This window comes from Scylla paramamosain, chromosome 11 (genome assembly GCF_035594125.1).
Source record: "Scylla paramamosain isolate STU-SP2022 chromosome 11, ASM3559412v1, whole genome shotgun sequence".
NCBI classification, from domain to species: Eukaryota; Metazoa; Arthropoda; class Malacostraca; order Decapoda; family Portunidae; genus Scylla; species Scylla paramamosain.
In genome coordinates this window covers 832,501-860,000 of record NC_087161.1, presented here as the reverse complement: position 1 = coordinate 860,000, position 27,500 = coordinate 832,501, and the positions used below count along the sequence as shown (strand labels likewise).

The window sequence follows — 27,500 nt, the reverse complement described above, 5'->3', positions numbered from 1 at the left end:
AGGGGCGAAGAAGAAGAAGGATAGAAGAGAAAGGAGAAAGAGAAGGAGAAGGGAGAAGGAGGAGGAAGGAAAAAGCAGAGAGAGAGGATGGGAGAGGATAAAGGAGGAAGAGGAGAGAGGAAGGGAGAGAGAGAGAGAATGACAGACACAGACAAACTTCATTACCACCACCACCACCACCACCACCACCCAACACTTCTACATGCAAATGCTTCAATAAAACCTGGGATGAATGAGAAGGGGAAAGGAGGAAGTACAGTATAATAAAGACAATGGAGGAGGAGGAGAGGAAGAGGAGGAGGAGGAGGAGGAGGAGAAGGAATAATAATAATAGTAAATAATGAGTCTTGACATCATTTTCTCACCTCCTAAATCTGTCTCTCATTTCTTCACATTTAGAGGAGGAAGAGGAGGAGTGGTGGTGGTGATGGTAGTGTTGAATTTAGATGATAACTCTACATCTTCTTGTCCTCTTTTCCCTTATCAGATAGCATGTAGGAGGAGGGAGGAAGGAAGGAAGGAAGGAAGGAAGGAGCAGTAGTGTGAATGATAATATACTATTACTATTATCTCCTCTACATATCACCCATCTATTAACAACTTCATCATTACCATTATCATTTCATTCAACATTCTTCTCGCTCATTTTGTTTGTATTTTAATTTCTTTCCTTATGGGGTTAGGTAGAATGAGTCTGTGTCAGTTTTTTGCTGTGATAGACAATATTTTTCCCTTTCTATCCTTGTCATATCCTCCACACACCATCCCCAGGTCTTCCTTAGTCTTCCCACTGGTCTCCTTGAGCTGACCTCCTCCACACACCATCCCCAGGTCTTCCTTAGTCTTCCCACTGGTCCTGCCCTGTCCTGTCCTCCACACACTATCCTCAGATCTTCCTTAGTCTTCCCACTGGTCTCCTTGTCCTGTCCTCCTCCACACACCATCCCCAGGTCTTGTTAAGTCCTCCCACTGGTCTCCTCCACTAATCACTCCTCTTTCTCTCCACAGCGGAGTGTATTGGGGATGCCTGCAGTGAGGTGGAGTGTCAGCATGGAGGAAAGTGTGTTGCCTCCACCCCTCCACCCCCCACTGCCCTCCACAACCAGTCCTCCCACACCACTCCCACCCCACCACCCTTCTTTGCCCCACCCACTCCCACCCCCACCTGCCTCTGTCCCCTAGGGTACTCTGGGGAATACTGCGAGAAGCAACTGAATTTAGAGGTGAGTGAGGTGTTGTGGTGGTGGTGATAGTGGTAGTAGTAGTAGTAGTAGTAAATATGTAGTATGGTATGTACATAAATATGGTTACAAGAAAAGCAGAAAGGAAGGTATACAAAGAAATTAAATAGCAGAAACATACCTAACTTTTCATCTCATTTGTGTTTCTAACCTTCCTTTTCTTTTTTTCACTCCATTTTCAATAATCTCATTAATATTTTTTATAACTTTTAACTCTTCTCTCATACATCCCACTTTCTCCTCCTTCCCTGTATTAGTCCCTTTACAAAAGTCTCCCTTATTTTCCCCCTTTACTAACCTTTCTTCACCCCCACAGGTTCCTTCCTTCAATGGCTCCTCCCACCTGGTGTTCCCTGCACTGGGCGGCTCAGTGCTGTCCTGGCTGGAGGTGGAGCTGGTGTTCCGTGCAGCCTCTACTGAGGGCGTGCTGCTGTACGAGGGCCACCGGTCAGATGGAACAGGGGACTTCATAGCCTTGACCATTGCACAAGCTCATGTCCTCTTCACCATTGACTTAGGCTCTGGCGTGCTGACCCTGAGGTACTAGGGTGCTGGGGATGCTGGTTTGGTTGTGTGAGGGGTGATAGTGGTGTTGGTGATAATTGTTTGGGGTTTGCAGTGTTGGATGTTATGGTTGTAAGGTTCTTTGGAGGACTTGGAGTAGGAGGAAAGATATGCTTGTGTGGTAGTGGGATTGCAAGTCTGCCAGTGTCTCTGAGGTGTTGAGTGATTGTGAAGAAGGGAAAGGAGGAAGAAGAGCAGTTTTAGCAGTTCATGTGATGTGTTGATAGACTGAAGTAGGTGCTGAAGAGTTGTGGAGGAAGAGAAACAGGTCCTTATAGTGTGTTAGTATTAGTGGTGTGCAAGTATATGGATCTGTGGAGCACTGAGAGAAGAGGTACAGCTTTAGCATTTCAAGTGGTGTGTTAGTAGAGTGTGAGTGGTGAAGGGATGTGAAGGAGGAAGAGAGGGAGGTCCTGGTGTGCTGCAAGGAAGGGGTGTGGGTGGGATTTGTGGAAGGGGGAGTAAGTGTATTTGGTGGAGTAGAGAGGTGAAAAGGAGAAAATTATATTAAATTGCATTAGTTTTGAGCACCAAGTGAGATGAGGAATGGAAGGATATTAGCATAGGTTGTAGAGAGGGAGGGGGGAGGTGGAAAAAATACCATAAGGAGGGTTGAGAGAGAGAAAAAGGGGAGAGGACTTAGTAATAAGGGGCAGGGATGCAGTGAGGGGAGGAGGAATTAGAGCATAAGAACATAAGGAAAGCTATAGGAAGCAAATAGGCCTATACATTTGGGAGGGAGGGGAGGGAAGGCATGCTGTAGTGGTGGTGGTGGTGATAGTGATGTAATAGTGTCAAATTATTATTACTTCTTACCTTATTCAGTTTTGTCTTAGTGATTAAATGACTGACACAATATTTACTACTATCTTATTCATTGCTTTCTTTATATTAGTATTGCAATAGAAGTAAATGCAGTGGTATATAAGCACATTAGCAAAGTCTTAATAATATACTGTTTACCTTCCTATCCATAACATTAATATTTTTCTCTTATAATGATAAAAATTATAATAGTGTTTATTTTAAGGTGTTTTTGTTAGATTGTAAGGCACAGGTGAGAGATAAATAATAATTCCACAGGTGTTCATATCTGTCATGTAAACATCATCATTACCTCTCCTCTTTTCTCTCTCTCTCTCTCTCTCTCTCTTTTGTGTTCATGACCTTCACCTCTTCTCCATTTCTCTCCTCTTATTTCATTCCTCTTCCTCTATTTTTATCTCTCCATTTCTCTCCTCTTCTTTCTCTCTTCTTTCACTCTTCTCATGTTTTCTGTCACTTTCCTGTCTTCCTTCCACCACTACCACCACCACCACCACCACCACTTCTACCTAATCTATTGCTAACACCTCTTCCATTTCCACTTCAGTTCTTTCACTTAAACCACCACCACCACCACCTCTTGTTTTTCCTCTCTCTCTCTCTCTCTCTCTCCAGATAGTTTTTTGCTGCAAACTTTTCATGTGGTGCCATTAAAAAAAGGGGGGGAGGAAAAGAGGAGAAAAAATATATTTGACCCCAGCCTTTCCAATTAAGAGAAGAAAGCCTTTCCGGCAGACACCCAGCCACCACCACCACCACCCCCTAACTCCTGCCACCCTTCATGATTAAGAGAAGGAAAAAATACAACTCACTTCACACATTCATGATTAAAAACACATTGGGTAGCTATATCTCTCTGTCACACTCAGTCACACACAGAGTTAATGAAGAATTAGATGTTATTTGCTTTTGTAGGGTCAGAGAGAGACTGGGCCGGGTGTTTGAGGACTCACAAGAATATTTAGATAGAGGAAGGATTTATGAATGTAGAGGAAGGATTTATGAATGTATTGAAAAGTAGTAGAGTTTCTTAAATGTAAATATTTAGTATCTTGAATGTGCTACAAGATGAGCAAAATGAGGAGTGGGCATTTTGTGAGAGACATATCAGATAAATTTATAGACAGGATCAGAATCACAAATATATTCTAGGCAGTGTATGTTACATCTAAGTAAGCATACACACACACACACACACACACACACACAGACATGCACATCTATAAACACAAACTAGAAGAGGTGGTACAGGCAAGGAATCTACATTAACAGAAGGAAAGAGAGATGGAAAGATTTTTTAATATGAAGATGGAATCAAAAGATATTGATATGAAGACAACCTTTCTAAGTTTAGCTCAGGTCTTGTATATGTAGAATAAGGTAAATACACACACACACACACACACACACACACACACACACACACACTCATCCTTCCCACATCCCACATCTACTTATCCTCCCCACAGCCACATATTCTTTACCTTATATTCTCATACTGATGTAATTGTAATGCTGCTGTGGTCAATAAACAACTAACTGACCCCACACACACTTAACCATCCCACACTCACTGACCCTTACCACACCCACAGGTCAGAGTACCCCATCCGGCCAGGTGTGTGGCACTGGGCACGGGTGTCTCGGACGGGACGGCGGGCGTGGCTGTACGTGGATGACCAGCCGGTGGTGAGTGGCCTGACCCCTGGCGGCTTCACCATGCTGTCCCTCTCCCATCCCCTGTACCTGGGCGGGGTACCACCCACCTCCGCCACACAGCCCATCCTGCCTGCTGCCCTACCCTTCACTGGCTGTGTGCAGAAGGTGGGTTTGGATGTTTGTGAATATTCCTTGTGTGGACCTCATACATCAAGGATATAAAGACTTACATTTGTATGCAAAGCTTTTTTTTTTTATGCAGTTCCTGTTGCAAGAGGTTCTTTTCTCTCGTATTTCTTCCATGATCTTGTCATAGCTATCATATCTAATTCTGTTTTAATATTCTCATTGTCATGCATTTTCATTGTCTAGTTGTCTATTCTTTTCATGCTAAGTTATATAGCTCTCCAAGTTACTGCATTGCTTACATATAAGATATAGAAGCATACATTTATATCACTGTTAGGCATACAGCTTCTCTACTTTTTATTGGCAATCATCTGTCAGGAGAGAGACAAAGTAGAGTCTAGCTTTATTTTAGCTCATTGATCTACTGTAGCTCTCCCACACCTCACCCTCTCTCCCCTCAGCTGGCCCTCAATGGCAGACCAGTGCATCTGGTGTCAGGTGCCGTGTCAGGCAGCAATGTGGCATCCTGCGACCACCCATGCTCTCAGCGGCCCTGCGACAATGGGGGCGTGTGTGACCCTCATGGTGCCTCCTACTCCTGCCGGTGTCCCCTCGGCTTCAAGGACGCGCACTGCCAGAGCCGCGTGGTGACCCAGGCAGCCACACCAAGCTTCAGTGGACGATCCTTCCTCAAATATGACGACCCTGAGATTCTGAAAAGGTGGTGGTTCTCTCTCTCTCTCTCTCTCTCTCTCTCTCTCTCTCTCTCTCTCTCTCTCTCTCTCTCTCTCATCTCTCTCTCATCTCTCTCTCATCTCTCTCTCTCTCTCTCTCTCTCTCTCAGTTATGTTTGGGATGGGGCTTGTGAGATTCTGAAAAGGTGGTTCTGTTAGTGTGTGTCTGTCTGTCTTTCTTTCTTTATTAGCTTTATACTATACCAGAGTTTCTTAAGTAGTTTAATAGAGTAAATTCACTTTTGTACATGAGGGGCTGTGGGGAGTGACTGTGGATTCATCAATATACTGTGTGGGACATACTGTGGAGAGAGAGAGAGATGCATGCACATACATATATATTTCAAAGACTTAATCTCTACAACACACCCCTAACCTGCACTCACTACCCACAATGCACCTCCCCTTACACCCTCACCCCCCACAGAGTCTCCGGGGACAAGCTTCACCTGTGGCTGCGGTTCCGGTCAGAGGCGCCGGATGGCCTGCTGATGTGGGCGGGGGAGGGCCACATCACCAGCAGCCTGGGGGGTCTGCTGGGGCCACCTCCTGGGGACTCCCTCACCCTGGGGCTGCAGGATGGCCGTCTCTCCCTCTCCTACAACCTGGGCTCTGGATTTGCACACCTGACCTACAACAACACAGGCAGGCTGGATGATGGCCAGTGGCACACTGTCAGGCTCAGCAGGTGTGTGGCTGTGTGAAGAGAGTGGGGGACTGGCATACAGTCAGGCCCAGCAGGTGTGTCTGTGTGCATGTGTGAGAGAGGGAGAGGATACAGTGAGGGCTCAGCAGGTGTGTCTGTGCATGTGTGAGAGAGGGAGAGGATACAGTGAGGGGTCAACAGGTATGTCAGTGTGTGTGAGAGAGAGAGGATACAGTGAGGGCTCAGCAGGTGTGTCTGTGTGCGTGTGTGAGAGAGGGAGAGGATACAGTGAGGGCTCAGCATGTATGTCAGTGTGTGTGAGAGAGGGAGAGGATACAGTGAGGGCTCAGCATGTATGTCTGTGCATGTGGGAGTGTGTTATATTGAGGCTTAGCAGGTGTGTATCTGTACGAGAGAGTGTTTAATGGGTAAAGTCCTTTCATTCCAAACTTGTAGCCAGAGCTTTAGATAATTTTGTAGCCTGTTCACTGATTGGACTGTCTCACCTGCTTAGATCCAATGCTGGTCTCTCCACACAGCAAGCTTTACTTCTTCCTGCACCTCCTTATTCTGTGTGGTACTTGGTTTTCTTGATCACTGGACAGAATCTTGATTGAGTTGAAGATGTTTATACTTTTCTTGTTCAATGCTGCTTTTTCATGGAATTATTGTGACACTGTAAATAAAATCAGTGGTGTATTTTAGAGGAAATTCTCCTGAATGTGATGACATGATCAGATTTTACACAGAGTGGAAAGGGAGAGTGGTAAATACTCCACATAATTCTTACAAATAATACATTCATTTCCAAGAGAGATACATTTCCAAGAGCCAGTTAGTGTCATTGTAGTGCCCATGAGGAGCCAACAGTGAAGTACAGGGCCATGGTTAGTGAAGAGCAATGGACACCCTTCTGGCATCTCAAGGGAGCCCACCTGCTAATAATTGTTCTTTTACATAGGACATTAAGAGTATACAAAAATATACTAAGTATTCCTGTAAATCTGAAGTTTTAAATTAAAAAATTCACATTTAATATTTAGAAACACCAATTCATTCCCTAAAACACTAAAACACCAATTCACTCTAAAACATTAAGCTGAAAAACATTCAACTCCATATGATTCACTCACTCACACACATACACCTCATACATCTTTTGCCTCTCTCCATCAAAACTCCTTTACTCACCTCACAAGCACATTCTAAACACACTTCCTATTTCTCTCCTGCCACTCCACACACTACCGTCACCCACTACCTTCCCTGCACTGAGTGGCTCCCTTATCTCCTCTTGGCTGCCCTGCTGACCCTCCCCACCACCACAGGTATGAGCGAGAGGCGCGGGTGTGGGTGGACGGCGGCGAGGTGGGCGTGGTGCTTGCTCCTGGTGACCTGGTGCAGCTGAATCTTGACTCAGCATTGTTCATAGGTAAGGCAAGGCAGAGGGAAGCAGTGTGTGTGTGTGTGTGTGTGTGTGTGTGTGTGTGTGTGTGTGTGTGTGTGTGTGGGGGGAGAGGACGAGGAGTGGTATGGAGGGAATGGTTACAGCACTAGTTGGAGAGGGAATGGGGAAGGTTGAGAAAGGCTGGGAGTGGTATATGGGAGGAAAGTGGCTGAGTATAATAGCTAAATGTTTATAGATACATACATATGCTCACTCATGTGGTAAGTTTAGAGATAGCAGGTTGCCGAGTGATGAGAAGAGATGTACATTTACCCATTAGTGATATTGTAAAATCTAGGTATTTTTGTATCATTGAATTGAATAGAAATTAAAGTATAATTGAAAATTAAATTGCTTTTTACATTAAGAGCTCCATTTAAACCAAGGAAACTTAATATGAGATTAGTTATTATAGGTAATTGTGATGACAAAAGCAGTGACATGCCTTGCCAGGATGCCTCATGACTCCCCTTCCCTTGGCAGGCGGCCGCGAGGTGACCCCGAGGAGCAGTGGCAGCATGCCTGGCCTGCGTGGCTGTGTGGCAGACCTCACCCTGGCCACCGACTACCATGTGGACCTCATCACGCAGGCCGCTGCTGGCCAGAACATCGACTACTGCTGACCCCCGGCTGGACCAGACTGGGGGGGTGGTGGTGGTGGTGGTGATGGCAGCGGCGGCCTCCAGGCCGGGGGCAGGAGGGGGCTGTGAGGGGGCAGGGGGCTGCAGAAGAGTTTGTGGCTGTAGAGCAGCAGTCAGCGGGAAGGAGTAGCGCAGGATATCAGGTCCGCAGGGAAGAAACCGTAGCCACAGGATTATCAAGTCTGTTGATGGGCAAAACATCTCTGGAGAAATTATTGACAATAAAATAACTTTCCAAAAAGCAAGTAGTTGTGATAAACAGCATAAACAAAACTTTCCAGCAAGTGAACACTGAGAAAATTGAAGTGAAGGGAGCTTATCATAAACTTCCACAAACCAGCACAAAAATATGTTGCCCTCAAATTGAGTTGCCAAGCAATATATGTTGAAAAAATACTGCATTTACCGAGATCAATTTAAAAAGAAAGTACAAGAACACTTGCAGGTGACACGTTACAACAGAAGAAGGAACGGCGGCTACAGACTCTGAACAGTAACTTGTGCCAGTCTTGGTGGGCAGATCCAGCAGCCTGAACTCTGCCCCTGGAAGGAACCATGCCACCACACCCCACTGCAGGAGGAGGAGAAGGGCATATCCCCGGCCCAGCCACAGTGCGCAGGGAGATGCACGTAGCTGACCCAGTAACCTTAATACATCTCATAGTAATAATAACTTAGCTGTGTATCATGAAGGTGAGGACTCTCTGGCCCTCGCCGCCAGAAAGGTGTGAAGAAGCTTAGATTACTTTAGCACGGCTGCTCCCAGCAAGGCAGCGGCGGCAGCAGCAGCAGCAGAGATGGCAGCAGCAGCAGTGTCAGGCTTCGTATGTCCGTGTGTCTTAGCAGCACAAGGCTGAGTCTGGGAGTCTTGTGTTCCTTGAATGTTAGGGCCAACAATTATTACTATTATCAATATTATTGGTTACATTTGTTGTACAAACTCACGTCTTTGTTTTGTCTTATGTTGGTTTCTAGTGACATGTAGTCCTGTCAGTACCTAGACGTGCAGGTGTGTGTGCGTGTGTCACGCCATGCCACACCATGCCACTATATAGATGGTTATAGCAACCTGAAGTGTACACACACCACACCACACCACACACACACACAGTTTTGTATCCCGCAGACCTACAGATTGCTGTGCACGTATCTGGCGGCCGCCACACACACACGTACAGTCGCTGTGCACCTTGTGTGTACCTTGCGCGTGTGTGCGTCTGTTTGAGTGTGTGCAACTGTGTGTATAAATGCTTACATGTGTGTATATATGTGTATGTAAGCTTGTGGCTCTATTAACTCATAAATAATAACAATAATAACAATATTATTATCACACTTAGTAGAGAAAGTCACAGTGGAATCAGTTGACTCATTTTTTGTTCTTTTGATTGTCAGAGAGAAATATCTTTACATAATTTGAGATTCAAGCAGAGATTACTCATGAATGTGTGTTTGTGTGCATGCATGTGCGTATTTGTTTGTGTGCGTGTAGTGAGCACCTCTGCCTCTGACACACACACACATACACACATGCTCTCATATCACATAAATACTAACCACCACCACCACCACTACCACTACTACTACTACTTCTACAACACTCATCATCTCACCACTAATCACCTCACCATTACTACCACCACCACCACTACTACTACTACTACTACTATTACTACTACTACTACTACAGAGAAAGAGAAAAGATGTGCATCCTTGTCCATAGTGTTAATTGACAGTAAAATAATAATAATAAAAAAAATCATAAAAAATATAAAAAATAAAAAGTACCACTAAGAAATGTGTGCCCTTGTCCATAGTGGTTGAGTTAGGACACGTTCCACTGGACAGCAGGCGACCCACACCCCCAATCCCCCGCTGGGCACACCTGTGGGGGCCAGTGAGTGTGGGCGGAGGTGGAATGCTGCTCCTTCAGGGTAACTCTGTACATAAAGCCTCTATAAGGACACACCTGCAAAAAAAAAAAAAGAAAGTATATATATATCCTTAATTTTAATTGCTACATAGAGCGTTAGTGAACATGTGATTATGACTTAAATATATGTCCTTTGAAGGTAATCGTCAGTGTGTGTAAATTTATTCTCTTCCTCATTCACCCCCATACTATCTCTCTCTCTCTCTCTCTCTCTCTCTCTCTCTCTCTCTCTCTCTCTCTCTCTCTCTCTCTCTCTCTCTCCTGCAGCAGCAGAGCAGTCTTGCCTCCGTCTCTGCTGCTGTCACTCCACCAGACTGAACACTTGGAAAACTATACCAGGAAAAGTCAACTTGAAGTGAAGTTCCCAAAGCAATCCCTGTCTAACAATCAACATATCATTTTGTAATAGTAATAATGACACTGATATTACTATGTACTACTACTATACTACTACTACTACTACTACTACTACTACTTAGTGGTTTAATCAAGAAAATAGTGCCTATATATTTGTTTTTATCTTACTTATGTAACTAGGAAGGCACGGCAAGGCCCTGCCCGGCGTTGTTCTGTCTTAGGTCTGCGTGAAGCAACAAGTATTGTGTTGGTGATGCATCGGTTCTGTGTAGCGGCACACGGTACTCCACTGCCTGCCAACACACGTCCTGCAGAGCACACTCATGCACACACTGCCTGCCAATCACCTGTTCCCAAGCACACACCACCCTGTCTAGTCACCACTGAACCGCTGAGGGCGAGTCTGTTATCCCCCTGGGAGCTGGCATCCCATGTCATAGTGCGTGTTGTTCAGACTGACCCAGTGTGACACTCAAGGCAGCACATGCGTCTTGCACTGTGCTGACCTGTGCTGCTGAATCTGTCCACTCCCTCCCAGTGTACTACTAGGAAACTCAGAGGAATACTGTCCAGTGAACTCATTCCCCTCAAACAAGTGTGAACATCCACAAAGCCGTTCACACTCAAGAAAGACACAGACCTTACCCAACACACTGAGAGATGCAGCCTTCCTGCAGCCTGTGTTGTGTCCCATGAGCTGCAGGGTGTGACCTGCACCCAGGCACTCCACCACACCCACCAAACACTGGGTGATCCAACATGGTGTCCTAGCACTGCTTCCCTCTCCATGGCCACATCAGCATCTGTGGAACATCACCTTTCATCAGATATGAATTGTGTGTTCCAGTAAGCCACACCCTTGTTAATATGAAGGAAGAACATCAGTGGTATCAGTGACACCAACATGCCACTGCAGCAGTGCCAGGCAGGGTGTTACTGCACCATCTGTCTTTACTGCTGGGGTGCTCAGTGCTGGCTGAGGCTTGCTCTCTCTCACACTGATAATGACACACACACACACACACACAAGAAGGTATGATGAATGGTGCAGCACAACAAATGAACAAGAAAAGAAAACATGCTTGGAAGCTGAATTTGTACTATAACCTTGATTGTGTTTATGGTCTGATATTGCAACCACTTTCTCACTCTCACTCCAAGGCCAAGATAGTAGGAGCAGCAAAAGGGATCTGAAGGCACAGTACACAATATGGGGCACACTCAGCAGCCCTCAGACCTGGGATGGTATGAGTCTTTCCCTAACACACCTTCCAGGAAAGACTATATTTCCTATCACACCCCAAGTGCTGTCACTAAAAATGTCAAAAGGCTACAGCAAGTCAATGGTGCTTAAAACTGCATTTGATACTCATATTCTTCCATATGATACTGAAAAAGTACTCATCTCACCACCAGTTTCAACAAGAATGTAATAAAAGTCTGATGGAATGAATGCACATCAAACAAAAGATGAATCCAATGTGAGGAAAAGCTTATGAAAATCTGCATTATCACTTGGCACATAAAGGCCCACTGGTTACCATCTGGCCCTTCACTGCATCCTCACCTGACTGCCCCGACTCCAGGCAAGGTGCAGTCACCTTGGTCCTCGCCTTTCATCTTCAGACACACACACACACACACACTGCAGCAATACTTATATCATGCATCACTACACCATCCTCTGTGCTGATAATACTAACTGTATACATATCAGAGAGCAATATTATGCCAATGAGGAAATACCTGTGCATGGCTGTCACCTCTAACATAACATTCAGCCCACCACTGCAGTGACCCACCAAGCCAAACGTCATGTTGGTGTGGGGAATGATAATGCTGCTGTTTGGGCTTTGTTGTGTTACTATAACTGTCTAGTCCATCATCCCTAATGCTCAGGACCAGAATGTTTTGGATTTTGGAACACACACACACACACACACGCCTCTACTTATGAAAAGATTATCAGAAAACTTATAGTGAAAATATATGTATTGTAAACTCAAAGGGATGATCATGTTATACCTTACAATACTGATACAAACAAGCACACACATCTTACAATAAAATTTTTTTTCCAGAAAAACTATCATAAATTGAAAATAATTGTAACTTTGAAAATAATCACCAAAGACTGGTACTATTATTATTTTGCTGATACCACACAGTAATACAATTCATGTAACTGTGCTACTGCTTTTGTGTTGCATTGGTGTGGAAATTGAAATAAATCAGGCCACAGAAATGCATCACTGAGGACTATGCAGTTGTGTCATTCTACTGATATCGCACACAGTCGCACATCACTTGCAACTACTTTTGTCACATCAGTATGAAAGTAAATAAATCATAAGCATTATCAGCACTCAAAACAACTTATTCAAGGCATCTATACTGTAGTGTCCCAGCTAAAGACTCCATGAGCTGTCACTAAGAAAGGCAGCATCAGGCATTACAACTATGAAAGAAAGGACCTGAGAGAGTGAGCCTGTATACCACTCAAGACCTGTGAATGACCGAGTGAAGACAAGAGAGAGACAAGACAGCATTATACTCCTTCCACCTCCACACTCGCAGAAGGAAGGCCTCCGCTGTGCCCTCACCACCTCAATGCAGCACACACAGACGAAGCACCAAGATTTTAATGCAACTATTCACAGGAAGGTTTGGGGTTGGAGTGAAGGAAGCACCCCAACCACCTGCCTACCTGCCTGTCTGTCTGTCTATCTGTCTAGACACTGCCATACTGTCCTGGTGACCTTCCCACTACAAGCCACCTCCACCTTGCTAGTGTGAAATGTGTTATCATGAAGAAATACTAAAATACTATGGACAGTTTGTTGATAGTAGAGAACCATTATAAGATACTACCTACAACTTGTTGTCAAAGAAGGGCCACTGCATTACTAATGCTAGCTTATTCAGTAATAGTAACACAACCACATGTGCATTGTGACTTGAAGAATATGTGGTTTATAAATTTTAGAAGTAGTGAAAAGAAATAATTTTGCTCTGCCCCAATTTACAACCACAGAATCAATGATAATTTAAAACAAAGTAATGAAATAATTTTGTTGTACCCTGACTTATAAATGCAGAATGAACAACACAATGGCCACTCTTTGGTCATGCCAGGGTGGAGGTGGCAGCCACTGCAGGGACAGGAGGACCAGACTGCTGCAGCACAGTTGCTATTCACACGTCACACACACGTCCTGAGAATGTCGTTCTCGCGTATGGAGACTGAATTTTTCTATTGGTCATGTAATGAGCGAATGTATGTATGTACTGCACTTGATGGCCTGTTAGATGCACCACAGTTTAAGCAGGATTCTTCTTAAAAATAGATAAATGCACCACAGTTTAAGCAGGATCCTTCTTAAAAATAGATAAATAAAGAACCCTGTTCATTGCCTGATATTCTTGACTCCACAAAATGTAGGTGATTTCAGTTTCATATGTATTATGACTCAATTATTTTCCACAAAAATTTAAGTCTACATCATTTTGAAGTTCCATTACATTAAATTCTATTCAAGTATGAAGTGCCCCTCTCAAGCCATCAAATACAGTACATTACAATTCCATCACATTTTGTACTCAAGGTGACGACCATTGTAGTGTGGAGGCAGAGGGAAGTGGTCAGGGTGAAAGCGTTAAATGCCCCACACTGGCTGCTTCCCCTGCCAACACCCTCACCTGGTTCACCTGAACAGTAAATAGGCAATTTCATTAAGATGTTTTTTACTCAAGGTGATGACCATTTGCTGGGTGAAGGTGGAAGACAGTGGTGGTGGTGAAAGCATTATCTTGCCTCACACTGGCTGCTGCTTCTGCCAACACCCATGCCTGGATAATCTATACAGAAATTTGTACATCTGTCTCTCTCCAATTTCAAAACGCTCGCAAAGTTGCTGGGAAAGATGACATCATAAAACCTGACATGTATTTTTTTTTTTCAGCCACCTATTCCCTAAAAAGTCACCTAAAGGTTTTTAAAATGAATCCAAGTTTATGAGCACATTTCTTATCCACCTTCTTGAATAAAAAAAATATAAATGAAATAAAAGTCGCATGAAAAGAAGAACATTGTATAAACTTTAATACATAAACTTTTTTTTTTCCATCTACCCACCACACACACAAAAAATGGTCGCTATAAGAAAGATTATATTAATGTACCTAAATTTTTATATCTCCTTACATCCCTTAAAAAAAAACATATATAAAAAGTTACCAAGTTACTCTCTGAAAGAAAGAAACATTGACTAAGTGTAAAATTTAGATACAAACTTTCCCCCTCCCATTGGCCACGAGGTGAATGGGACAGACTCACCGTAACTCTCACCACCTGAGTAACACCTCACCGCGCCCTCTCGCCAACAGCTGCAGAGCCAAGGGGTGTCTGGGCGCCCTCCACCGCCCCTTCCCTGCATCTGTGAGAGGGAAAAGGACCATATTCTTACTTCTGCGCCCTACCTCCACTACTTTCAGAAGGCTATACATAGTAGAAGTTACCCGGGTTATTATTATTTTTTTTTTCTATTATTCTAGTGACAGATTAACAAGATTTCTACATTATTAACAGAAGCACTCTTGAGAACCTGGCTGATCATCTCTGCGGCCTCTGGAAATAGTCGTGGTTGGGAGCAGTTTCTGAATACGGGCCAAAGAATCATTAGTATTACCATTTTTGTCCGAAGAATCAAATTGTTTGTTTGCGTACGTTACACCCCCGCCTGCAGACCTGCTGCCTCCCTCCCCAAGGGCGTGGCAGCACCAGGCACTCCACACTCACTGTACAGCAACAGAAATAAACCCTGTGCCATTTTATCCTCCTCGGGTTTCTTTCTATCCCCTTCGTTGTCAACCTGATGATGATAAATTATTAATACCTAGTCTAGCACCCCACGAGTACACTGTGCCTACCACCACATTTAGAACTTCTGGCAAGACATCCTTTTAACAACGTGGCCCTTACACAAACATTTAAACCAAACTCCAGCAAACCTAATCCTATCAGCTCGCTTCATGTCTGGTACCTCTTAAGATTTCTAAACACTTTTCAGACTTACGTTTCTTATTACAAAACACACACTTGTTATTAACACCCTCTGCACGTGTTACATGCAATGTAGCAGAAAGGTATCTTTCTTTTAATCCCCTTGAACTGGAGTTCACATTCCTGCGCTGCTCTAGAAAGCTAGGATTCTCGAACTTTCCTGGCGTGACATTCTTAAACTGGATAGAAATTGCAAAATCTGTTTTTTTCACCCATAACTTTCTTGCAGATGCTTATAAAGATTTCATACATTGAATATGGTGATGATAATTATTTTGTATCAAAGTGAAAGGATTAAAGCAGTAGTTGTATGGGTCAGCCTCAGGAGAACTACACCCACTGTGTGTGTGTGTGAGTGTGTGCGTGATGGGCAGGAGTTTCAATTACTATGCGACAGTTTGAGATGTGGGGGAAGAAGGGACAGCAGGTCGCCAGTAGTAGTAGTAGTAGTAGTAGTGGTAGTAGTAGTAGTAGTCTATCTATATATCAGGCCAACACAGTCACAGTGTGGTCCGTGCACACACACACACACACACACACACACCACGCTCAGCTCACAACCAAGGAGGGCCGGGTTCGAGTCCCGGTCTCGGCGAGACAAATGGGCGATCCTCTTAATGTGTAGCCCCTGTTCACCTAGCAGGTACAGGATGTAACCCGAGGGGTTGTGACCTCGCTGTCCCGGTGTGTGGTGTCAGTGGTCTCAGTCCTACACAAAGATAGCTCACTATGAGCTCTGAGCTCTTTCCGTAGGGAAACGGCTGGCTGGGTGACCAGCAGACAATCGTAGGTGAATCACACACAGTAGTAGTAGTAGTAGTAATAGTAGTAGTAGTAGTAGTAGTAGTAGTAGCTATGCAGTCTTAGCTCGAAACGTGTCAAAATATTACTCAGTTTCATCATAAACTCCGCACCTCTGTCATAAATCTGCGGGGCTACTAAAGACTGGTTCGACCCTGTCTGTCATTAACGCGGTAAATGACAGACGCTCCCACTGGGGAGATGGTAGATAGATGGGTGGGTGGATATGTGGATGCGTGGTTGGATGGATGAGTTGAATGCGTAGGTAGATGGGTTTAGTTGTTTAGTTGGATAGATGGTTGGGTGAACTGGTGTGCGAATGGATGTTAAGATGGGTGGATAGACAATTGAGTCGATGGATCGTTGAGTGATTGGGGAGTGGACCGTGTGGGTAATAGGGTGTGGATGACGTCTGGATGGTGGGTTTGGTGTAGGTGAGTAGATGGTGGATTAATGGGTGGATGAGTATGAATGAGTAGGTTGCTGGAGAGGGTCGTAGTAGTGGATTGGTAGGTCAGTGTGCAGTAGATAGTTTGGTGAGTGTGGGTGGGAATGTGGATGGGCGAGCGTGGGTGGATGGATGGGCGGGTATGCCTGTAAGTAGTTTGCGGTGGATGGATGGGTGGATGTGGTTGAGTGGGTGGCCGGATGAGTGGGCTAATGGAGGTGGGTTAATGGGTGGGTGTGTCGGTGGATGGAGTTATGGCTGTAGGTGGGTGGATGTGTGTGAGTAAATATGGTTGAGGGGTTGAGTGGATGGATGGATGTGATTGAGTAAGTAATGGATGGGTTCGCAAACATTATATTGGTGTGTATGGATCCACATGCTGCCTTCACGAAGCCTGTACTTCAAAGACATTTTGGGGACCAAGTGGTTTGGGTACCAAGTGACTCCAGCACCAAACGTCCTGAGACAAGGCATGACGCATGACGGCCTGTTTGAACTCAGGCCGATCTGTCTTGAGGATCATCTGATCCGAGGCCTGCATGACCTGAGTACCATCCTCCCCAGTACCAAGTTACTGTAAACCACGACACAGGCTCAACGCTCTTATGTCCCTTACTCTGTTTCTCACCCTCCATTTGAACACTCCCACGTCCAGTCCGACAGCCATCTATCTCTCTCCGACTGTCCCCACCAGTGCCACGTGCCCAGCCTCTCCGGTAATCACGCCTGTCAGGCGACACCTAATTACACCTATCCCAACTTACAGAATATAACTAAGACTTGTTAAAACTATTAGTGCACTTAATTGCTGATTACACACAGGCATACAACACTAACTACACAGTACTGTATGAAAATTATTATATTTGTTGGCCAACACTCATCATAATCAAGCACACGCACTTGAGGCTGCCTCACTATTAGCAGTCTTACCTCCGCTACTTTTAACAGGCTCTAAGCTACTGGGGGATTTTCAAAGGTACTTCCATGAGTCTAGTAATGAAGGTTATGGATTCTCGAGAGTACTTATGTTTTCTTGACCTCCTAATTCACTCGAAGTCATGAACCACTGGGAGACGTGAGAACGGGCCCACAGACACCACCCTACCTCTGCCGTCTCTCGTTCTCTCATCCCTACACTATTCAGTCACCAAACTCTCCTCCTGATCCTAAAAACAAAACCCACATCCTAACCATTCAGTGCACCATGGTCAGTGTGTCAGCATTCACGCTAGTCACATCACCGCCTAATGGCCTGTATTTCCTTACCTCCAATGCGGGTACAATAGCCACGTGACTGCCAGCACCAGATTTCCTTCCACCACCAAAGTCCACAGGTCACTGAGGGAAAGTGAACCTGTGAAGGGGAAAGGGGCTCGAGGGAAGGGATATGGGTATGTGATTCCGCCTGACAAACTAGTGCTACCCATGTATTCCTCCGCTTTTGTTCTTAACTCCATTATAAGAATCCATGAAGTTATTTGATGTGGGGAAAGATTATACTAGTAAATATTGCGGCCATTACGCCACTTACGATTTATCTTCTACTCCTGTTACACTTAATGACTCTAGTGATCGTTTAACAACCTGCAGAGGAAGTTGTTCACGTTTCCAAGTGTGATTTCGTGATTGTAGTGATAGTTTAACAAAGGTTCTGTATCATCGGTGGGAAAAACATCCTTGAGAACCTGACTATCTGTGGCCTTGGAAAACACTCCTGGTGAAAGAATAAGTGTTACAAAAAATATAGATACACGCAACTCCAACACCCTGACGTATCTAGACAACACAGCCCAATACAAGTCTTCTATAACGAAGAAGCTTCTCGGAGTGATTTGCGTTTAAGTGAAGCGGGTCCTTCCTCCGTCTCTTTTCACATGCGCCAACATTTAGAGACACATTGCTTGAGATTGAGGAGAAAAGAAATCTACGTAGGTTCTGAACACTAAGTGAAAAGAATTTCGGTACGGAAGACCAATGGAGATATTATAAAGGTGCAGAAGAAAGGAAATATAGGAACTGAACATTGAAAGAGACAAAGCAAGAGGTTCAGGAGAAAATACAATAAATACATATAATACGAATAACAAGTACTGAACATCGAGTGAATCATACACTTCAGGTTCAAGGGTCATTGAAACAAGGAAGCGAAACCGCCATTTTATTGAAGACATCCATCCACCACATAGAGTCTGGGAGCAATACAAAAACAAGCACAGGCTGAGGGTTGGGAACAGGAGGACAGGGGAGCAGGGAGGACAGGGGGAAGGATGCTCGCTGTCTCTCATCTCAGGAAATGTTTCGAGTTGAGTGATCGCGGCCAAGTTACAGGGTGATGATGCACTCTCTCTCTCTCTCTCTCTCTCTCTCTCTCTCTCTCTCTCTCAAGGCACTGGTTATGTCTCTCTCTCTCTCTCTCTGACGTTTACTTTCATTCTCAAATATTTCTACATCCTCGCTCACTCACTCCGTTTTAACTATCTCATTCACTCACTCTTGACCGTCACTTTCTCACTCACTCACATACTGACTCACAATTCACACTCACTCGCTCACTTCTGACTTACGCTAGTATTCATTCGGTCATTCATTCATTCACTCACTCCTGTATACATTTACGGACTTATGACAATAATAATGATTTACCAATCCATTTTTTTTTTACATTCATATATAAAATAAGAAAAGAAAGTCAAATTAATTTCTACTCGCGTGTTACAAAAATTGATCTCGTTAGATTAATTTAATTTACTTTACATTATTATTACTCTTTTATCTCTGTTATCATTATTATTTAGAAATCTGTGAACGATAGATTTTGGTATTTATTAATAGTGCTACGGCCCGAAGTCTGAAACACTTCGCTCCATCACAACTATTTTCAAAGGCCACAAAGATGATTACCCGGGTTCTCAGGAGTGTTTCTCCTGCTGATAATGTAGAAATCTCGTTCAGCTGTAGCTCAGACCGTAAGAATAGCCTTAAATACCTGTCATTTCCACAAGACCCCTTTGAAAGTGGTGGAGGTGAGGCGCAGTGTTTCATAATATGGTCCTATACGTGACAGTGGAGGAAGGTCTTGTATTGTCTAATATAGAAAGTTGTACGGTACATAATTCTACTTTATATCTCTTTATTTCACGTAAGAATTTCAAAAGATAGATATATATATATACTGCAATGTCATGATATAGAAAGTTTATGGTATAGTTCTAGATTTCATTAAATGTATGGATATTGATTTATAAATATATAGATCTTTTGCATTACTTAGCCAGATACTGATTTATTTTTGGTCTGAAACACTTGATACGATAATGACTTCACTTCCTTCACAGAGAAAAGAAAAAAAAAAAAGCAAGACAAATATTTTACTGATTAACTCTTTCGGTACCACGGCAAGGCCTTCACTTTATTAATATACCAATAGAAGGAGTTATAAATAAAGGGTGACTGATACATTTTTCTCGGACGTTTTATAGAACACCTAAAAAGAAAAAAAAATACAGATCAATCCTTTGAACATCACGGCATGGCTTTCAATTTATTAACAGATACCAATGGAAGGAATTACCAATACACGATAATATATATATATATATATATATATATATATATATATATATATATATATATATATATATATATATATATATATATATATATATATATATATATATATATATATATATATATATATATATTATTTATTTCTATTTTTTTTTTTTAAGTATTAGCGACTGTAACACATACTAGTGGGCGGCCTTTCCTTGCCGCCTGTCACATACACCACGAGTAGACTCACGCGGGAACCTTGTCACACGCACTCTGGCTGGCAGACACAAGCTCCGCCCCATGCACCACTGCCAGACGATAATAAATGAAAAATTTAGATCCAAGTTACTAGTTTCTAAGTTCTTGTCCGTGTTTTTGGTATCAACGCGAGGATGATGAGGTTACTAGCGTCACTGGCTGGGTAAGTTGTCTAGGGTTACTCAAAAGATGTGAACAGCGTGGCATTGTTAGTCGAAAGGTTGAGGCAAGTAATGGAAGCAGTTTATAAAACGAGATACACAAGACGTGGAGGATAAAATTAATTCTGATTGGTTGACGGACTTGGGTACCTTATTCATTTAAAGAGAATAGGGTGTCATTAAGAGTTTAAGTAAGTCAGTGAACTAGTGCAATGTATACAAAGGGAAGATCAACAAAGTGTATATGAAAGATAAACTTATTTTGGTTGGCTGATGGACTTCGCTACCTTACTCAAATGAAGTGAATAGCGTATCAAAGTTTAAGTTGAATGTACCAGACTTATAAGATGAAAAATAAACAAGACGTAGATAGCAAGCTTAACTCTGATTGGCTGATGGACTTGGATGCTACAAAACTAGACGTGCTCTGATTAGCTGGCTGGCTAGCTGGTTGGTGTCTGGGAGGGGCGGGGCTTGCAACGCCTTGTATACGGGAACAAAGGAAATCGGAAATCGCATCGTATGTACACACTTGCTGAGACACAGAGACTCATAGAAAATGGACATTAAATTTGTATATTTTTTTTTATATAGTTTTTTCTTATATAGCGTTTTTTTTTTTACTCTGAACTGACATATATTATATAAATCCAGTGTATCAAAAGAATGAGACATCTATATGTACAGAATGATAATAGTAGAGTATAAGTAGTATTAGTACATCTTTTAAAATTAGATCTCTATATAAAAACGTATGAGGAATCCCTATCTAGGTTATATAAAGAGGATTCAATACCTTATATATATATATGCTTTTAAAAGATATTCACATGAGCATCGCCGCCCTTCGTGACTCTATCATAACACTGGGATTCTTCGGTTAATATATAATTTATCGTTTATTTCTACCGTACAAGCACGAACGATTTCAATACAACTAATAGACTTAGTTTTTTTTTTTCGTTCTTTTAATTATAATCCTAACACGAACCTACTCAAGTATACAAAGATATTCGTGTGTGTGTGTGTGTGTGTGTGTGTGTGTTTCGTTACCTCTACAACTTATGCCTAAACATATTTTTTCTTTCTCTCTTTTATACGCACAATGATGAGAAAATCTGTACTCTTGTGTGTTCCTCAGTTTTTGTTTGTGTGTGTGTTAATACATAAAAATCAAACGAAAATTGTACCACTCCGAAACAAAACAAAATAACATCGCTTTTATTTTTATTTTATTTATTTACCTTTTTTTTTAATGTGTTTGTGTTTTTCAGATTTTCTTCTCCTTGAGTATATTTTTGCTTTTATTTTATTATTTTATTTTATTTATTTTATTTTTTTGTGGGGATGGGGTGGCGGGAAAGTTTATGAGTGTTTCTCAGCATTTTTTACAAGACCTACCCCTCAAAGACAAGACTGTTTTCTTTATCCTTTCTTTCCTCCTTGCGCAAAAACAAACAAACAAACAAACAAACAAACAAATAAACACGCATCACTTCAAGATATGTGATTCCTTTTAAAATTGGTGTTTGATTCTGTTGACATTAAACAGATACGGCGCGCACAGGAACCTTCAAAACACACACGTACGTAGAATACACACACTTCCCTCAAACTCTTCACTCAAACACAGCTCGTTACTGATATACCGGGCAGTGTTCTCTCTCCTTACAGCCCTCCCTTACATATACTGAGAGCTGGGGAGGCCCAGGGAGGCTATGAAGTAAGCAAGCTGCCTTTTCTGCCTTTCACTGTCATTGCCAAGGTTTGTAGGATGGGGAGCTTGTGAAATCTTTGCGTTCAGACTGGTAAGGAATGGAAGAGGAAGAAAAGGAAGAAGGATGAAGATAAAGACGATGCGTTTATAGGTGGTTAGATAGACTGATTGTTAGCTAGAGTTATATATGTGAATAGATAGATACATAGATAGATAGATAGATGGATGGATAGATAGATCGATAGACTGACAGAAGACGAACTTGATAACATAAAGATATAAAAAAAACAAGGGAGGCTGCAAGGGAGAAGAGAGGAGGAGGAGGAGGACGAAGAGTTAATAGATGCTAGCCGGAGGGTGAATAATGGAGGGAGGAGGAGGAAGGAAGAAAGAAAGAAAGAAAGAAAGAAAAAGGAAGGAAGGAAGGAATGAGGGGAGGGAGAGAAGGAGTGTCCAGCCTAAACAAGCCTGGTCCATCTTTGAGAGAGAGAGAGAGAGAGAGAGAGAGAGAATCCGTGTTTCAGATTCATTAAGTTCGTAGCTTTGAAACTGACTCGAAGCGCTCTCTCTCTCACACACACGCACACACAAACAGGCAGGAAAGAGTGCACAAGCTCGCTCTCTCTCTCTCTCTCTCTCTCTCTCTCGTCATAAGAGTTCGCATATTTCCTTTCCCTCGAAAAAAGAAAAGAAAAGAAAGAAAAAATTTCTTCCCTCATCTCAGAATATTTCTAAAACTTTTTCTTTCTCCTTGAGTTCAACAAAGGCAGAAGGTCTCTCTCTCTCTCTCTCTCTCTCTCTCTCTCTCTCTCTCTCTCTCTCTCTCTCTCTCTCTCTCTCTCTCTCTCTCGCAAAATCGAAAATAAAAATATATATAAAGAAAACTTTCAATGTATTCCTCTTTCCTCTCAAAATATTAAGTTTTAAAAAGAGTAAAATTTGTAAGACGAGAAAAGTTTGCGAAAAAAAAGTTATTTTGAGACTTTAATCTGTGTGTGTGTGTGTGTGTGTGTGTGTGTGTGTGTGTTGTAAGCTCCGAGTGTGTGGGCGAGGTCTCTCTCTCTCTCTCTCTCTCTCTCTCTCTCTCTCTCTCTCTCTCTCTCTCTCTCTCTCTCTCAGTGAAATAAATGAATAAGAATAAGAACAAGAAGAACGAGAACAAGAAAAAGAAGAACAAGAGTAAGAAGTACAAGAACAAGAACAAGAAGAAACAAATACCAACATAAAATACTTAAAAACCCAACAAAAACACAAACTAACAAAAACAAGAACAACAGTAGTAGTAGTAGTAGTAGTAATAGTAGTAGTAGTAGTAGTAGTAGCAGTAATAGTAGTAGTAATAGTACATAGAACCAGTCACGTACACAAAATCATTCATCACCATCACCACCATCACCATCACCACTTAACCTTCAATAGCAGCATCAGCAGTAGCGGCAGCAGAAGCAGCAGCAGCAGCAACAGCAGCAGTAGCAGTAGTAGTAGCAGCAGCAGTAGCAGCAGCAGTTCCCCCTTACAACGCCGTTCTCTCGTCATACACAACCACAGCTTCGTTTTCTACAAGTGCTGCTGTGTCTGTGGGCTGCGGGGCCGACGCTGTGCCTGCCCCTGTCCCGCCCGCCCCCGCTGTGACCCCCGCGGCGGCAGAGGGAGCTGGGGCGGCGTGCGGGCGTGGCGGGGAGGGCGCGGCGGGGTGAGCGGGGGAGAGGAGGCGCCCGCGGGATTTGGTGAGGGCAATGATAGCAGCGGCGTCACTTCTCATTCTGTTCCTTCTCCTCTTGCTCCAGTGTGGCTGAGAGAGAGAGAGAGAGAGAGAGAGAGTTAGATCTACATTGTTCGCTATAGCTATTATGAGTTTTGTCTCCCTTTCTTTCCCTCCCTCCCTCCCTCCTTCTTTCCCTCCCTCCCTCCCTCCTTTCCTCCCTCCTTCTCTACCCATCAATATCCCTCTAATTTCCCTCCCTTTTATATCTTCCTTTCCTCAGTTCTTCCCCCCACCTCTCTCTCTCTCTCTCTCTCTCTCTCTCCTCTCTCTCTCTCTCTCTCTCTCTCTCTCTCTCTCTACCGATAAAAGTGCTTCCCCTAACATTACATTTTTCTCCTGTTCCCCCTTCTTTTGTTTGCTCTCTCTCTCTCTCTCTCTCTCTCTCTCTCTCTCTCTCTCTCTCTCTCTCTCTCTCTCTCTCTCTCTCTCTCCGTTCCTGCCACTAATTTCCTTTCTTCTTCCCTTCTTCCCCTTCCTTCCCCTCCCTCTCTTCCCTCCTCTCTTCTCATATTCTAATTACCTCCCTCTTCTTCCCCTCCTCTCCCTCCTCAGAATCTAAATTATCCCATTTCTTCTTCCCCCTCCTTCCCTCTCTCTGTTTTCCCTCTCTCTCCTTCCCTCGTTTTCCAGAGTCTGAGGAAAACACATTTCTTCTCTTTCCTTTTTCTCCTTTGTTTCTTCTCTTCCTCCTTTCCTCCCTTTCCATCTTCTTCCTCTTTTTTCTCCTTTCTCTCTCTTCCTTGCTTTCGCTCCTCTTCTTGTTTTTCATTCCCCCTTATCTCTTTTTCCTTATTCCTTCTCATATTCTAAACCCATTTCTTCAATTTCACCTCTTTTCTTTCTCTCCTTCTCTCTCACTTTTTTTCTACCTCCCCTCTTCCTTTTCTCTCTTCTCACGCCTTAACCTTTTTTCTTCCCTCTCCAGTAACTCTTCCTTCTCTTCCCCTTCCGCCCTTCTATCAGCCACACCTACCTTCCTACCCTTTCTTCCCTCCCCAACACCTCCTCTTCCTCCTATCCTTTCCCATCCTGTCAGCCACGCCCTTCACTTTTCTCCCCTTCCTTCTTCCTATCACCTCATCCCTTTCCTTCTTCCTGTCATCCACGCACTTCATCTCTCTTCCCTTTCTTTCTTTCTTTCCCTTCCTCCTCTTTTTCCTTCCATTCTCTTCTTTCTGACTTTTCTACCTTCCTCTTCCCTCTCCATTCTTACATCTTAATCCTGTTTCCTCCAATCCCCAGCACCTCTTCCTACCCCTTTTCCTCTTTCTTCCTGTCCCTCTTTCTTTTCTCTCCTTCCTACCTTTCCTACTCCCCCTTTCCTACAGCTTAATCTTAACAGCAACTCCCGCACCCTTTCCATGCAAACAATAAAGTCCTTTATGTAAATTTCTACAATCCATCTGATTATAAAGGACACTTAAATTCCCTCCTCATCCACGTCCCTTCAACACCTCAGCCCCGCCGCTCACCTTCTCACAGATGGGCGTGAGGTCATCGAGGGCTGCCAGGGGACGTGTCTTGCCCCGCACCCAAGCAGGCAGGGAGCGTGTCCTGAAGCTGTCGTCAATGCATGGAGACCCCAAACATCCGTCCCTGCTGGGGCACACCGACTCTAGGGCTGCAGGGAGGAGTGAGTGAATGAATGGTTGTGTGGGTTGGGGAAGAAGGGAGGTTTTGGTTGGATAAGTGCGTGGGTGGATGTTTCGATGGGTGGGGAAGAGAAGGTGCTGGTTGGGCGAGTGGTTTGTAGTTTGGTTAGGTGGGTGGGAAACAGAGGGATTGATTGGGTGAGTGGATTGGTGGTTGTTTAGCAGGTTCGTTGAGTAATGGACAAGCTGGTTGAGTGAGTGATTGGTTGGAGAAGTAAGGCGCAGCTACAGAATGTTAAAAGGAACTGAAATTGTTGACTAAAATTGTAGTAGGAACAGTGATAATAACGAAACTGTGGTAGAGTAAGAATAATAGTAGTAATAGTAATAACAAAATTGTGGTAGACTGAAATGATAATAATAGTAACAACAAAAATCCCCCAAAATAACATTAAATAAAGAGAAAAAAACAAATAAATACAAAGATTAGAGACAGAGGAGGAAAGGAGGGAAGAGGGAACGAGGAGGAGGAGAGAGGGTGAAGGAAATGGAGGGTGAAGGGCGTGAAGGGAAGGAGGAGAAGGTGGAAAGGTGTCAGGGAGGGGAAGGGAAGGGGAAATGAAAGAGGGGAAGAATAGATATGGGGGGAAGGGGAGAGGCGGAGGAAATGAAGGGTGAAGGAATTGAAGGGAAGGAGGGAAAGGTGTCAGGGAGAGGGAGGGAAGAGGGGAGGAGGGAAAGGTGTCAGGGTGAGGGAGGGAAGAGGGAAGGAGGGGGAAATGAAGGAGGAAGGAGAGATAGTGAAGGGGAGAGAGAGAAAGACGACGAAAGGGAGGGAAAAATGTCAGAAGGGAGGAAAGGGAAAAACAGGAAAAAATGAAGGGGAAGGATAGAGGAAATAAAAGGAGTATTTTACGAAAGGAAAGAAGAGGTAAAAGAAGAAGAGAAAAAGGAACAAAAGATGTCAGAGAGGGGAAGGAAAAGGAGCAGGAAAAATAAATAAAACGGGAAAAATAGATTAAAAAAGGAAGAAAAGGGAAGTAAGAGAGGGAAAAAATACCAGGCGGAAAGAAGAGAAAATGAAAGTTGAGGAATAGTTAGGAAAGGAAAGAGAGAAAAAGGAGACGAGAGAGTTGAAGGGAAAAGAAAGTCAGTCTCTCTCTCTCTCTCTCTCTCTCTCTCTCTCTCTCTCTCTCTCTCTCTCTCTCTCTCTCTCACCGCTGGATGATGCACTCTGCTCGTCTAGCCTCGCTTCAGGACAGACGGGCAGACCTACCACGCCCTCTGCCGGCCTGGTGGTGGTGCTGCTGCTGCTGGAATCTCGCCGCCCCGTGGAGCCTGTAGGAGGGGCGACTGCGTGAGGGAGAGGTCCGTATTCTGAAACACTTCCACGCTACACTTCTACTACTTTCCAAAGACTCTAGTTGAAGTGACACGGGTTTTTAAGGGTGTTTTGACGGTTCTAGTGACAGATTAACGAGGTTTCTACATCATTAACAGGAGGAACTCTTTGGGAATTCGGCTGATCATCTCTGCGGGTTTTGAAAATAGTTGTGGTGATGGACAGAGCAAAGCGTTTCCGAGTACGGAGAGAGAGAGAGAGAGAGAGAGAGAGAGAGAGAGAGAGAGAGAGAGAGAGAGAGAGAGAGAGAGAGAGAGAGACTATACACACGAAAACAAGTAATAATAATTCACACTATCAGTCAAGGATTACAGTTTTCATATTATTATTATTATTATTATTATTATTATTATTATTATTATTATTATTATTATTATTACTATTATTATTATCATCATCATCATTATGAGTAGTAGTAGTACACCTGTTATTTTATACTAATACTTCAGAAAGTTAAAGAAAACGTCAAAAATAAAGAAAAATATACAAAATCTCCCATTTTCTGTAACAAAACTCGTAAGACAGACTATAATATTCTTTCACTCATTCACTCTTATTCATGA

At 43.4% G+C, this 27,500-nt stretch overlaps 3 protein-coding genes and 1 long non-coding RNA gene across 7 annotated transcripts in view; 1 reads left to right on the top strand and 3 right to left on the bottom strand.

The window, feature by feature from the left end:
* LOC135104745 (pikachurin-like) overlaps positions 1-15,009 on the top strand; it is a 160,335-nt gene extending 145,326 nt beyond the window's left edge. For both annotated transcript variants that reach the window (XM_064012305.1, XM_064012304.1), the window contains 7 exons: positions 1,009-1,223; positions 1,558-1,781; positions 4,226-4,454; positions 4,880-5,139; positions 5,580-5,840; positions 7,127-7,230; positions 7,729-15,009. In XM_064012305.1, coding sequence (XP_063868375.1) covers positions 1,009-1,223; positions 1,558-1,781; positions 4,226-4,454; positions 4,880-5,139; positions 5,580-5,840; positions 7,127-7,230; positions 7,729-7,868 — 1,433 coding nt within the window. In that variant the 3' untranslated portion in view covers positions 7,869-15,009. The remainder of the gene's footprint in view (positions 1-1,008; positions 1,224-1,557; positions 1,782-4,225; positions 4,455-4,879; positions 5,140-5,579; positions 5,841-7,126; positions 7,231-7,728) is intronic.
* LOC135104748 (uncharacterized) lies at positions 4,994-7,831 on the bottom strand. Of its 2 annotated transcripts, XR_010270528.1 has the most exons (4): positions 7,691-7,831; positions 6,305-6,474; positions 5,602-5,783; positions 4,994-5,131 (listed from the first exon to the last, which is right to left on the bottom strand). It is a non-coding gene; the product is annotated as an uncharacterized LOC135104748 (long non-coding RNA). The 2 variants fall into 2 exon arrangements; XR_010270527.1 differs by lacking the exon at positions 7,691-7,831 and having other exon boundaries at positions 6,305-7,120.
* Positions 8,624-18,496, bottom strand: LOC135104747 (uncharacterized). 2 transcript variants are annotated; one of them, XM_064012308.1, is made up of 5 exons: positions 17,757-17,897; positions 14,513-14,612; positions 10,822-10,979; positions 9,675-9,855; positions 8,624-8,762 (listed from the first exon to the last, which is right to left on the bottom strand). In XM_064012308.1, the coding sequence occupies exons 2-4, from the start codon at positions 14,610-14,612 to the stop codon at positions 9,712-9,714; spliced, it is 402 nt and encodes a 133-aa protein (XP_063868378.1). In that variant the 5' UTR covers positions 17,757-17,897; the 3' UTR covers positions 8,624-8,762; positions 9,675-9,711. The 2 variants fall into 2 exon arrangements, with proteins under 2 accessions (XP_063868378.1, XP_063868377.1); XM_064012307.1 differs by having other exon boundaries at positions 8,625-8,762; positions 9,772-9,855; positions 17,757-18,496.
* Positions 18,497-18,634: 138 nt separating this feature from the next.
* Positions 18,635-27,500, bottom strand: part of LOC135104746 (uncharacterized) — a 46,743-nt gene continuing 37,877 nt past the window's right edge. Inside the window, exons 7-9 of the mRNA XM_064012306.1 lie at positions 26,754-26,873; positions 25,416-25,564; positions 18,635-23,970 (exon numbers count right to left, since the gene is read on the bottom strand). Of these exons, the coding sequence (XP_063868376.1) occupies positions 23,692-23,970; positions 25,416-25,564; positions 26,754-26,873 (548 nt within the window). The 3' untranslated portion in view covers positions 18,635-23,691. The remainder of the gene's footprint in view (positions 23,971-25,415; positions 25,565-26,753; positions 26,874-27,500) is intronic.

Coding starts and splice junctions, on each gene's coding strand:
- LOC135104747 (XM_064012307.1), bottom strand. CDS start 14,612: ATGCAGGGAAGGGGCGGTGGAGGGCGCCCAGACACCCCTTGGCTCTGC. Junction 10,980..14,512: donor CTCAGGTGGTGAGAGTTACG/GTGAGTCTGTCC, acceptor GATGTTCCACAG/ATGCTGATGTGGCCATGGAG. Junction 8,763..9,771: donor ACACTCACTGGCCCCCACAG/GTGTGCCCAGCG, acceptor CTAACATTCAAG/GAACACAAGACTCCCAGACT.